The sequence below is a fragment of the Schistocerca serialis genome, chromosome 1, assembly GCF_023864345.2.
Source record: "Schistocerca serialis cubense isolate TAMUIC-IGC-003099 chromosome 1, iqSchSeri2.2, whole genome shotgun sequence".
NCBI lineage: Eukaryota > Metazoa > Arthropoda > Insecta > Orthoptera > Acrididae > Schistocerca > Schistocerca serialis.
In genome coordinates, this window is record NC_064638.1 from 799,044,415 (window position 1) to 799,058,166 (window position 13,752).

Here is a 13,752-nt window from a genome sequence, read left to right on the forward strand (position 1 = left end):
GACAAATATATTGTAGAAGAACTGACATGTTCTTACGTTTTCACGCAATTTGGGTGCATAGATCCTGAGAAATCAGTACCCAGAACAACCACCTCCGGCCGTAATAACGGCCTTGATACGCCCTGGACATTGAGTCGAACAGAGCTTGAATGGCGTGTACAGGTACAGCTGCCCATGCAGCTTCAACACGATACCACAGTTCATCAAGAGTAGTGACTGGCGTATAGTGACGAGCCAGTTGCTCGGCCACCACTGACCAGACGTTTTCAATCGGTGAGAGATGTGGAGAATGTGCTGGCCAGGGCAGCAGTCGAAAATTTTCTGTATCCAGAAAGGCCCGTACAGAACCTGCAACATGCGGTCGTGCATTATCGTGCTGAAATGTAGGGTTTCGCAGGGATCGAATGAAGGGTACAGCCACGGGTCGTGACACATCTGAAATGTAACGTCCACTGTTCAAAGTGCCGTCAGTGCGAACAAGAGGTGACCGAGACGTGTAACCAATGGCACTTCATACCGTCACGCTAGGTGATACGCCAGTATGGCGATGACGAATACACGCTTCCAATGTGCGTTCACCGCGATGTCGCCAAACACGGATGCGACCATCATGATGCTGTAAACAGAACCTGGATTCATCCGAATAAATGACGTTTTGTCATTCGTGCACCCAGGTTCGTCGTTAAGTACACCATGGCAGGCGCTCCTGTCTGTGATGCAGCGTCAAGGGTAACCGCAGCCACGGTCACCGAGCTGATAGTCCATGTTGCTGCAAACGTCGTCGATCTGTTCGTGCTGATGATTGTTGTATTGCAAACGTCCCCATCTGTTGACTCAGGGATCGAGACTTGCCTGCACGATCCGTTACAGTCATGTGGATAAGATGCCTGTCATCTCGACTACTAGTGATACGAGGCCGTTGGGATCCAGCACGGCGTTCCGTATTACCCTCCTCAACCCACCAATTCCATATTCTGCTAACAGTCATTGGATCTCGACCAACGCGAGCAGCAATATCGCGATATGTTAAACCGCAATGGCGTTATGCTACAATCCGACTTCTACCAAAGTCGGAAACGTGATGGTACGCATTTCCCCTCCTTACACGAAGCATCACAACAACGTTTCACCAGGCAACGCCGGTCAACTGCTACTTGTGTATGAGAAATCGGTTGGAAATTTTCCTCATGTCAGCACGTTGTAGGTGTCGCCACCGGCGCCAACCTTGTGTGAATGCTCTGAAAAGCTAATCATTTGTATATCACAGCATCTTCTTCCTGTCGGTTAAATTTCGCTTCTGTAGCTCGTCATCTTTGTGGTGTAGCAGTTTTAATGGCCAGTAGTGTACATTTCTGTGGAGCCCGAACTGATTCACTTCTGGCTTCTATCAGTTTCCCATTCTTTTATATTTAAATCATATCAGTATTTTGCAATAATTACTTGTTTAACTGATGGCTTAATAGTACTCAACCGTTTGACACCTGATTTCTTTTTTACTAACTTTATTACGTTCATCTTGAGGTCTGTTGTTATCTTCTCTGCCTCATCCTATAGCTTAAGATAAGGGTCTGTAACTTCGCGCATCTTTTCTTTTAACCTTCTTATAAACATATTTGTGCTGCACTCCCATCCAATCCCAGGTAATGCCTTTCTGGTGTAGCACCAGGCGTTTCTGCACGAAGTATCGCTAATGCTCAGATTCGTACTGCCGGACATCTGGGACATCGCGTTAGTGGCGCGCAACGAACTTGTCACAGCTGAGAGACCACGGTCCCGCTCCACCTGAAGGCGTTGAGCTGCGTAGCATGTTACCAACACCAGTACTGTTTGGACACCAAGGACGTCTCTTGAGTATTCCTTGCTTCGTGTGGAAGATATCCGCTTAGTCAATACAAGGACAATGCAAGAACATGGCGTCAAAATGCAATCCTGGAGTAAAAGTAGCAGGTGCAAAGAAGGCATAGCAGTCTAGTATTTAGCGCCTTTTGAAGACGGCGTGTGGATCCTAGCAAGTTTGGGCACCTAGACGAGTAGCTAAAGATCGATAATCTTTTATAGAAGTGATGTTGTTGTAATGGTCCTCAGTCCGGAGACTTATTTGATGTAACTCTCCAAACTGGTCTACCCTTGTGCAAGCCTGTTCAGCTCTGAGTAGGAAAGATAGATGCGTACGATGGGTAAAGGGGGGGGGCATCCGTCAACAGCAGCTAAGGACTCTACCAACCGTCTGTTCACTATGGAAGTATGGAAGTGAGTGCCATTAGTCTCAACTGTCTAGTGCAAGACTTTCAATTGTATGCCACGTCGATAATTTTTGTTCCTAATACACCCCAGTAACCGTACTGGGTAAAAAGGGAACTCCATTTTTACGTGCAACCCAAACTACGTGGCGTTTCTGGCGAATTTCCATTCACTGACAGGTGAAGGTTAGGTTACAAAAAGAATGAAAAATTTCTGTGGATCGACAAAGATTCGACCATTCATCATCTAAATTTATGGGCACACATTCCAAGAGCATTTGAGCCATTGTCAAGTCAATGTCATACCCTTTACACGTTTGAACGCAGCTGTTTGTCAAATTAATTTTTAATGTGCCTAATCGTGTTCAGTAACCATTCTGACATCCTTTTCTGTTTTCTTTAATGTTCTTACCTTTTAGACACAACTCGAAGGTAATCGGCCACGCTCTTTCAGACGACCCTTTTGCCTTGAGGGCTTTAATCACGGTAAATCTAAATCTGCATATCTGGACGGGGATTTGAACCACGTCCTCTTAACCGCTGCGCCACATTCCTTGTTAGCGACAGTTCGTGTTGAGGCAAAGGTACCACCGTAGCCTCCACTAACACTAATGTATTAAAGGCAATTACAAGAATTTTGAGCAACATTTCGCTGTAGTCATTCACGTTCACGTTTCAATGTCATTTCTCCAGTCTCTCTTATCGAGTTTTAGTAAATCTCGTACAAGTTTTCTTCCTGCCTGATGCTGTGCTCGCTGTAAGCTACAGCAGATAAACGCGTCCTGGTGTGAGGCGATCACTTTGCTGAAATATGCAAGTCACCACGCCGAAGATTCTGGCGCCGCTTGCAGTTCAATGTCGGAGGCGCATTGTACACTAACATTCCAATCTCAATTGCTTAACACCCGTGGCAGTTGATCGGTCTGCATGATATACGAGGGCCAAGCGAAATTTCTCGACCGGGCGTCGACGCTAATAAATATTAGTTTTTGGTATGTTGGTACGTGTTGGAGAATAACATAAATCAAACCCCAACCTGGTTTGCGGAATCATCTTGTTTGTACAGCTTTCTTAAGTAGTAGAGTTGCATGTGTTTCTTTCAAGTAGATAAACTAGAATACTTCCTTGTCGTAAGGTCCTGTGTTTCGGACCACTTATTGACGATGGAAGCTGTAGAATGTTTCTACAGAAATCGACGACTGAATTCAAACTTGGCTGTACTTCTCTTGAAAATGATGCTCGTGAAGGCAACCTCTCAAATGTAACAGCAGATGAAAATATCGAGATAGAGCGCAATATACTTTTGGGCTATCGGTGATTAAATGGTAAAGAATAGCTGATGTCATTGGCGTAGTAGGAAGGAGTATAGTTTGAGACAATTTCCGCTTTATGCAGAAGGCAGTTTTCTTCTTTCCGTTTCAACCGAACATCTTTCAATACTTTCGTAAGTTGTCTTACTGCTTTTTTATTTTGTTTATAAACATACAAAGGTTTTTCCAGAATGAGATTTTCACTCTGCAGCGGAGTCTGCAGGTCCCGAGTTCGAGTCTCGGTCGGGCACACAGTTTTAATCTGCCAGGAAGTTTCATACAAAGTTTTTTGTTTGGAAACATAAAAAGTAGTGATAATTAAATGTTAACTTTACGTTAATATACAAAAGTTATGATACATATTACGCAGCTCATCTTGAAATGTTATGTGTACTATACTGAGTTGAAAATTAGGACTACATACTAATTTGGAAAATATGGCTGTACTGCAGTTAGACTCACGTCACAAAACATTATTAGTTAATTTGTGCCGCCAGTTTTACATGTATCATGACAGCTTGTCATTTGTAAACAACATAACGTTTCTGTTTTACTATTTCTCTCTCATTTCAGGTAGCAAATTGCTGTGTCATATAGCATTTTTAGCTTTTTACTCACAGTTTTTGATGCTTTTGTCTTCTTCATGTTGTATTAGACGTACTAAAACACTTCCTTTTGCTCACTATCACTGTTTTAACAGTTACATACGCGTTTCATTTTATCACGAAATCTCTGAGTTTCTACTATCACGTAAAGTGTTATTTTAGCTGCATGTTGTACAGAAATGGCGGAAAGTGTGGAGATAAAAGTAAGAATAATTCTGTACTTTCAGTTTGCTCATAGGTTTTGTTAGTTTATTTTCAGGCTAACAATGCATATTACATTAAACAATAATTAGTTTGTTTTTAGCACTGCCGTACATATTGATGTATAATTACACGAGTTTAATTTATAAGGATATGCTTACATATTTAAAAAATATTCAGTAACTGTAGGAAGTTCGAAGTGCATTGAGTTCAGTTAACGTGATCACTTTAGACGGGAGCACGGCTGTTGAAGTATTCCTAAATGAGTGTCGCGCAGAAAGTACACCAGCATGAGCATAACCGCCATTCTCTGATATTGGCATAAGTAGGTAGTAGCTCATTTCTGTTTAGTTCAAAATAAAGCTCGTTATTTTTCACTGAGAACACGCCTCTGAGTAAATTGTGTAAATAGCAAGCAACGCTATCAAATTATCTGCCTTTTCTGGCTTTAGACTGAAAGGCGAATAAAATATGCGAAATATTTAACTTCACAGAGCGAGACAAGAGAACGGTTTCATCATGTTTGGACGTAATCGAAATACCTCGTCGCCTACGAAAACAAGTGCAACTACTGTGTCCGAATTCGGCAGTTTAGTAGACGGAGGAAATCTCTTGCCACTTGCAAATAATTTCTCGATATTACTTTTGTAAAACATTCCGCACAAAGAAGGCCGGTAGAAAAAAATGTTTGCAGATGGAGGACGGTACAGAAAAAATGTTTGCAATACATTTTAATACATTGAGCCTGAGGAAAAAATTCGTACATGTTTTTCGTCGCTGGCACCAACACAGTGGAGAAAGTGCCATTTTTCTTCATATTTCTTATAGTTTGATTGTAACAGGTCAGATGAGATCAGTGGCAAAATGATCAGCAGTTATTTCTTACGTAGCACTAGCAGTACAACTTGGTGATTTTGCAAATGTAAAAAGGTGATACTCTGAATACAAACGCCGGAGATGTGAATGTTTCTCCTATTGCCATAAGCCTAAAAACGAAATAAAAATAAGACAGGTGTAATGTTAAAAACTACTATTATTTTTAAAAAGGCGCAGAAAAGGAAGAAGTACTGGAAGTTTTGCTTCCAGTAAAGGGAATAAATGGGCACTGCCCGATATGCTAACATTTTTAAACAAAGAGGACTACAGACGAGAGTAGGTTATTATCTAATTTACCTGTTTACCCAATTTTTTACGTTATTCCCTATTTATTATTTACGTTTATTTATTATTGTAATTTATTGGGGGGAAGTATATCCAACATAGAGGGTGGTGCCGGCCGGTGTGGCCGAGCGGTTCTAGGCGCTTCAGTCTGGAACCGCGCGACCGCTACGGTCGCAGGTTCGAATCCTGCCTCGGGCATGGAAGTGTGTGATGTCCTTAGGTTAGTTAGGTTTAAGTAGTTCTACGTTCTAGGGAACTGATGACCTCAGATGTTAAGTCCCATAGTGCTCAGAACCATTTTTTAGAGGATGATGAAGCTTCCACATCATGATGGTGAAGCGAGTAACACACAGGTGTTGCAGATTTCACCTACTTCTTCTAATGAAGATATTTTTTCAGGAAACGTGGACGATATCGCGTCGTTCAGACCAGCCAGCGACAAGAGGACACGTCTAAATGACGAAATCTTGAAAGTGGTGAATCCCGGTGTGCCGAGAGAGAAACCGTACTGAATACACTGGCTGAAGGAAAACGCAATGATGACGTCCTTTTATTTCGAATCGCCACCAGCGTAAAAAAATTAAGTCGTAATTTTATCAACGAGAACACTGGAGTTGTTTATATACACCAACAGGAAAAAAAATCGTAACACCAAGAAGGAGTTGTGCGATATAAGCGACAGTTGATACGCATGTTTCTACATCCGAAAGAGGATGCCTATTCAAATTTTGCGCCAGTTGCATAAGAGTGGCGCTGGTACTGCCAGTATGAGAATGCAGATCAGGTTTGCTTTAAATACACGCTGTAACGGTCGTGAGCGTTAGCTACCTTTGAGATTGGACATGGCGGGTTGATGTTAATCAGGAATGCCTTTAAGACGACAAGCATGCCATTATTAACACCTCACTTAATTTGAACGAGGTCGGTTAATAAAGCTACTAGAAGCTGGATGTTGCTTCTGTGATACTGAAGAGAGATTTGACAGGAGCATGGCCACTGTACATGACTGCTGGTAGCGGTACTCATGAGAATGTACGGCCGCAGGAAAACCATACCTCTGGCTGCCACGTGGCTCTATCGAGAGGGAAGACCATCGTGTTCGGCGTACGACTCTGGCGCATCGTACTGCATCTGCAGGAGCAATTTGAGCAGCAGTTGACACCACAGTGACACAACGAAGTGTTACAAACAGGTTAACTCAATAACATCTCCGTGCCAAACGCCCTGTAGCGCGCATTCCATTCACCCTAAACCACCGCCATTTGCGATTTCAGTAGCACTGGCAGCAGTTACTTCTGTAAAGTTTCTGGGAGTATGCGTACGGAACGATTTGAAGTGGAGTGATCATATAAAATTAATTGTTGGTAAGGCGGGTGCAAGGTTGAGATTCATTGGGAGAGTCCTTAGAAAATGTAGTCCATCAACAAAGGAGGTGGCTTACAAAACACTCGTTCGACCTATACTTGAGTATTGCTCGTCAGTGTGGGATCCGTACCAGGTCGGGTTGACAGAGGATATAGAGAAGATCCAAAGAAGAGCGGCCCGTTTCGTCACAGGGTTATTTAGTAAGCATGATAGCATTATGAAGATGTTTAGCAAACTCAAGCGGCAGGTTCGGCAAGAGAGGCGCTCTGCATCGCGGTGTAGCTTGCTGTCCAGGTTTCGAGAGAGTGCGTTTCTGGATGAGGTATCGAATATATTGCTTCCCCCTACTTATACATGCCGAGGAGATCACGAATGTAAAATTAGGGAGACTCGAGCGCGCACGGAGCGTTCCGGCAGTCGTTCATCCCGCGAACCATACGCGACTGGAACAGGAAAGGGAGGCAATGACAGTGGCACGTTAAGTGCCCTCCGCCACACACCGTTGGGTGGCTTGCGGAGTATAAATGTAGATGTAGATGTTGGGTCAAGAGAGAGTTCATTGGAGGGCAGGGTGTAAGCCTGTTGTGTTTTCTGATGAAAGCTGCTTCTACCTCGGAGCCAGTGATGACCGTGTGTTGGTTAGAAGGAGACCAGTTGATGACCTGCAACCAACCATCTGCGTGCCAGGCACACTGCACCTATATCTGGAGTTATGGTCTAGGGTACGATTTTCGCGGAGCACTTTCGTGGTTATCCCACACACCCTAACTGAAAATTTTGATGTCAGTCTCGTGATTCGAGGTGTTGTGCTGTAATTCATGAAAAGTATTCCAGCTGGTATTTTCCAATAGGATACCGCTCGGGTACATACCGCTGTTGCAAACCAACATGCGCTACAGACTGTCGACATGTTGCCTTGGCCTGCTCGATCATCACATCTGTCTCCAATAGAACACATATGGAGCATAATCGGATAACAACTCTAGCGTCATCCACAACCGGGGTTAACTTCCCTATACTGATCAGCCCAAGTGCAACAACCTTGGAACTCCATCACACAAACTGAATTTGGCACCTGTACAGCACAAAACATTCTGGCGGTTACAACGGTCATTAATGTACCAGCATTTCACATTGTCATTAGCTTATTTAGCGATTAGAGTAACCTGTGATCTTGCTATACTATCACTGTATGTCACGTAGAAAAATGTATTCCCGGAATTTCAATACTCTACTTTCTTTCCCACGTTGCATTTTTTTTTCCATCAGTGTATTTGGGAAATCCCACTATATTCGACTTTGATTTTCCCGTGCGTCGATTATCATCGAGTACTTACACTCAAGAACTCCAACGCATCAATTGTGGATAACACTGAAATCGCACCTCCCACTTTTACTATGAGGCGGGCTGGGATTCAGACATGAGAATTCAGGACTTCTCTGGGAGCTAGGAGAAAGTGTAATGGCGGATGTAAAACTGTGAGGGTGGGTCGTGAGTCGGGCTTCAGTTGCTCGATTGGTTCAAAAATGGTTCAAATGGCTCTGAGCACTATGGGACTTAACATCTAATGTCATCAGTCCCCTAGACTTAGAACTACTTAAACCTAACTAACCTAAAGACATCACGCACTTCCATGTCCGAGAAAGGATTCGAACCTGCGACCGTAGCAGCAACGCGGTTCCGGACTGAAGTGCCTAGAACCGCTCTGCCACAGCGGCCGACGCTGAGTCAGTAGTGCACTTGTCCGTGAAACGCAAAAGTTCGAATCCCAGTCCGACAAACAGTTTTAATTTACTTGGAATGAAATAACAGACATAAACGAACTGAAGATAGTACATGGAATGGCGGAGATACGTGTGAGTTAACTCATATAAACAAACTGTATCTTCGATAAGGCGTAATTACTCTCTAATTTTTCTTTATATGTAAGGATAAGAAGCAGCTCTACAGCTCCCAAAAGAGGATGGTGCATCTCACTTGAATAATTAACGTTAAGACAACTCCGTCCAAGACTGACTTCACATTTGTTCAAAGATAAATGAAACCGAAGGAACGAAAGGTTGGATTGTATTTTTTTAAAATCCAGGACAATTGTGCCGATAATTTACAGTGGAAGGAAGTCATTCATTATTGCAGCTTTAAGTCCAATGTAGCACTCGACTCTGCAGCTCTGTGGTAACCCAATGGCAGGGACTCCGTGGTAGGCTGTCGGTGTGCCCTTTATGAGAAGAATTTTCGTCAGCTTGATGAGATCGCCTAGGACAAACGCGGATACATACGGTACACGGCGCGCTTGGCATCCTTTCCGTGGGTATGAAACGGTAACTGTTGAGGTCCCTGTGATGCTTTTAGTAAAGCTTTGAGTCTTGTCGACGTCGATGCTACTAAACACACAGCAATGGTTCAGTTGTAGGAGGAAGGGGCGAGGAAATGGCTATCACCTTTTCGAAGCCCCTTCCTAACTTCCGCCTTAAATAGGGGAACACGAGAAACACTACAAAGTGCTCGAACGAGAATCCGAAACGCGCCCATTCCGAGTGCCAGCCCAGACCCTTAACCACTGATTGTGAGACCCAACTCTCTCGAGAAGCTCTTGAGAAAAAGAACAAGCTACGCATACCTCGCTCACCTCCCTATTATTACTGCCTTTTAAAACTGCACAGGTGTTTTTACATATTTCGAAATGTGGTAAACCCAGTATCATCAGTTACTCTACTACAGTGGTTCCCAACAAATTTTCGGAAGGGCACAAGCTAAAGGACTCAGGTTTGGTCACGAAACTAGATTATTTTTAAAATATCATTACTATCATCAATATATCGTAAGAGAGTAATAGTGATTCCGTAAGTTACAAATGTCCAAAAGAACTGGTACCACACATTCGTATTATTGACTCGCCTCGATGGGCAACCAGTTCACAACCGTCACTGCAGATGCGCATTTACAGTGGCAGTGATCATGCGGAAAATGTTGTCAGCCTGAAGTCTTCCAATTTCTACCATCTGAGAAGTAAGGAATCCAGCAATCAGGTGATTTACAAACAAGAAGTATAGTGTTGTTGTTGTGGTCTTCAGTCCTGAGACTGGTTTGATGCAGCTCTCCATGCTACTCTATCCTGTACAAGCTTTTTCATCTCCCAGTACCTACTGCAACCTACATCCTTCTGAATCTGCTTAGTGTATTCATCTCTTGGTCTCCCTCTACGATTTTTACCCTCCACGCTGCCCTCCAATACTAAACTGGTGATCCCTTGATGCTCAGAACATGTCCTACCAACCGATCCCTTCTTCTGGTCAAGTTGTGCCACAAACTTCTCTTCTCCCCAATCCTATTCAATACTTCCTCATTAGTTATGTGATCTACCCATCTAATCTTCAGCATTCTTCTGTAGCACCACATTTCGAAAGCTTCTATTCTCTTCTTGTCCAAACTATTTATCGTCCATGTTTCACTTCCATACATGGCTACACTCCATACGAATACTTTCAGAAATGACTTCCTGACACTTAAATCAATACTGGATGTTAACAAATTTCTCTTCTTCAGAAACGCTTTCCTTGCCATTGCCAGCCTACATTTTATATCCTCTCTACTTCGACCATCATCAGTTATTTTGCTCCCCAAATAGCAAAACTCCTTTACTACTTTAAGTGCCTCATTTCCTAATCTAATTCCCTCAGCATCACCCGACTTAATTAGACTACATTCCATTATCCTTGTTTTGCTTTTGTTGATGTTCATCTTATATCCTCCTTTCAAGACACTGTCCATTCCATTCAACTGCTCTTCCAAGTCCTTTGCTGTCTCTGACAGAATTACAATGTCATCGGCGAACCTCAAAGTTTTTATTTCTTCTCCATGAATTTTAATACCTACTCCGAATTTTTCTTTTGTTTCCTTTACTGCTTGCTCAATATACAGATTGAACAACATCGGGGAGAGGCTACAACCCTGTCTTACTCCCTTCCCAACCACTGCTTCCCTTTCATGTCCCTCGACTCTTATAACTGCCATCTGGTTTCTGTACAAATTGTAAATAGCCTTTCGCTCCCTGTAATTTACCCCTGCCACCTTTAGAATTTGAAAGAGAGTATTCCAGTCAACATTGTCAAAAGCTTTCTCTAAGTCTACAAATGCTAGAAACGTAGGTTTGCCTTTCCTTAATCTTTCTTCTAAGATAAGTCGTAAGGTCAGTATTGCCTCACGTGTTCCATTGTTTCTACGGAATCCAAACTGATCTTCCCCGAGGTTGGCTTCTACTAGTTTTTCCATTCGTCTGTAAAGAATTCGTGTTAGTATTTTGCAGCTGTGACTTATTAAGCTGATAGTTCGGTAATTTTCACATCTGTCAACACCTGCTTTCTTTGGGATTGGAATTATTATATTCTTCTTGAAGTCTGAGGGTATTTCGCCTGTTTCATACATCTTGCTCACCAGATGGTAGAGTTTTGTCAGGACTGGCAGTATAGTACACACATTTAATTTGGTTGATTTTAAATGGGATGAAAGGCGCGGGTTAAGCAAGTGTCGCTAGGGACAGAAGTGGTGCAGAGGAAATATGTTCTTTTAAAAATTCTTTATCTCAATGTGGATACTTAGCTTTCTTTTTTTGAGAAGCAGTTGTAGGTAGCACTCGTGACGCACTGAGAATTGCTTCATCATTGTATAAAAACAGGCTGTTAGAAGTAAGCACCACCAGTTTATGATTGACTCATTAGTTCAAGGTTTAATAAAGCACTTACAAAAAATATAATTCATTTAACTTTCGTCATTTTAAAAATAAAGATGTTCAAAGAAAATTCTTTTTCATTCCAAAATTTAGTTAGGCATTAATATTAATAATGGTGAGGTGAATGGATGGGTTTGGGGAACGGGGAAGGGGGAGGGGGGGTTACTAGCTAATACCTGACTGCACTCAGGGATAGTGGTTTCAGAGAGATTGAGAATCACTGGTGTAGCAGCACTTCAAAACAGTATAATCCATCACGAATTAGAGTTTCGTAAATCTGTTTTCTGTAAAACATAAAATGTTTTGGTTTTTCTTTTAGTTACTCATGTATGATCGTTGTTTATGTGCCAGCTTCTGTGAACCTCTGTGAAAATACTGTCAGTCTAAATGGCTCCTAATTTTAGCTTTAAGCTGTTACGCGTGCGGCAGTATTTGCTGTAGTTAATGTATACCGTCAACGTAAATTTACGTGGTGGCGTTCTTCGGTATACTTTATGTATTGACAGTGTTTCATCTAAAAACTTGGTTTCCTTTTGCTCAAAAAACAAATATTTTTCCAGCGTTTTACAAGAGTAGCGGCAGTGATGTTACTCTACTTGAACTTTATTGGCAAATTTCTTCATTTTAAAAACGTGTTTTCACTCCTTTAACCACTCCTCTTTTACCCTCATTTTCTATATAGTAAACAAACATGAAGAAAGCACACCTGGAAGTGAGAAATTACAACTACAATCTTGTACATTCATATGTAACAGTTCAGACTTACTCAATAACGTGAAGGAGGAAACTGATTTATATTTTTTCTAGAAAGAAAGGAAGACGGGTGGCTCATTGGTGCCTAAATACCTACTGTAAACCAAATGAGATCTAAGCATTTCGCAAGAATTAATTTTACTTCCTACACAGGGATAAGAAATAGCTTCAACAATTAAATTAATAATTAACTGCCAACCATCGTCTTCCAACACTGTTTTTTGTTCTTACCCAAAAATGTTTCGTTACTGTTTATTCTTATGTTGTATTGTGCGTTCAGAATAATATTGTAATCTTGGCACTTGTAGGAAGAGTCTTTTTTCTTGAGCGTGAAGTTCTAGTAGCTTTCGGTACAAAGTTGCAGGCATAGTTGCTCATGCGGGTAAAAACATGTTTGTATTTCCTTATGTGCGTGAAGTCTTGTAGAGCTCTCAGTCCTCTTATTGCGCTGGCAAATCATTACCGTATTACACGTATTCGCACTTAATAGCATAGGTCTCAACAGTGTTTTGTACCCCATGCCTAAGTGGATTACTTGAGAAGCTGAGATTTCTCGGATACCAATACTTAACAGTGGGAGAATCGCACACACTACTTTCCGCTTGTCGCACAGTCCTCAACAGAAAGTCTGTTCTTTCTTAGCAGCTATTGTCACTGTAATTTTCGGTCGTCTCCTCTTTTATTATTTCTTCTGTTTCCTACGATACGAAACACAGCTTCAAATGTGCGTAACTAGTCGTGGGCTCACAGGATCTCCAGGCCTTTGTTGACTCCATCCATCCAGCTCAGACAAGGGATCCCCTTCTAGCACTACTGCCTTCATCATGCTTTCTTATCTTCTCAGTATATTTTTCAGCCTCTGACCTCTTCTTCGCTTTATTACAGGTGTCACATCCGGTTCATTAAGCAGCGTGTGGATCTCTGGGTTTTTTCTTCTTCTAAAAATTCCGCCCTTTATTATTATATTATTGTTATTATTATTATTATTATTATTATTATTATTACTATTGTTATTATTAATGTCTATTATTAGTCTTATTATTCCTTGTTATTATTTGTGTTGTTGATTGAAATTGATAAAAAATTTGTCATATTACATAATTAAAACAGAAGTATGCAAATAAATTGAGATTCTGATATAAGAGAATGCCTTAAGGCCATATTCCGGCCAGGCTAAATAAACAGTTAATAAAAAAAATTATGACTTCTGATCGCTTACCATAGTGCCTAAGGCCACTTTTTTCCTCATAAACTGAGTAACGTAAGGCAGGAATCACAGCAAACAGTACCAAAGATGGAAATACTATGTATAAGGACAGCTTCAACCTAATTACATAAATCAATCACGAAAAAACTTCTATATAATTAAATGGGGTTATTCTTATCG

General features: G+C 41.7%; 2 protein-coding genes across 2 annotated transcripts in view; one reads left to right on the plus strand and one right to left on the minus strand.

Annotated features, from left to right (window-relative positions):
* LOC126483858 (prion-like-(Q/N-rich) domain-bearing protein 25) overlaps positions 1-13,752 on the minus strand; it is a 194,040-nt gene that overhangs the window by 177,858 nt on the left and 2,430 nt on the right. The gene's annotated exons all lie outside the window — the stretch shown is intronic.
* Positions 9,067-13,752, plus strand: part of LOC126434812 (uncharacterized) — a 146,380-nt gene continuing 141,694 nt past the window's right edge. Inside the window, exon 1 of the mRNA XM_050090460.1 lies at positions 9,067-9,083. Within this exon, the coding sequence (XP_049946417.1) occupies positions 9,067-9,083 (17 nt within the window). The remainder of the gene's footprint in view (positions 9,084-13,752) is intronic.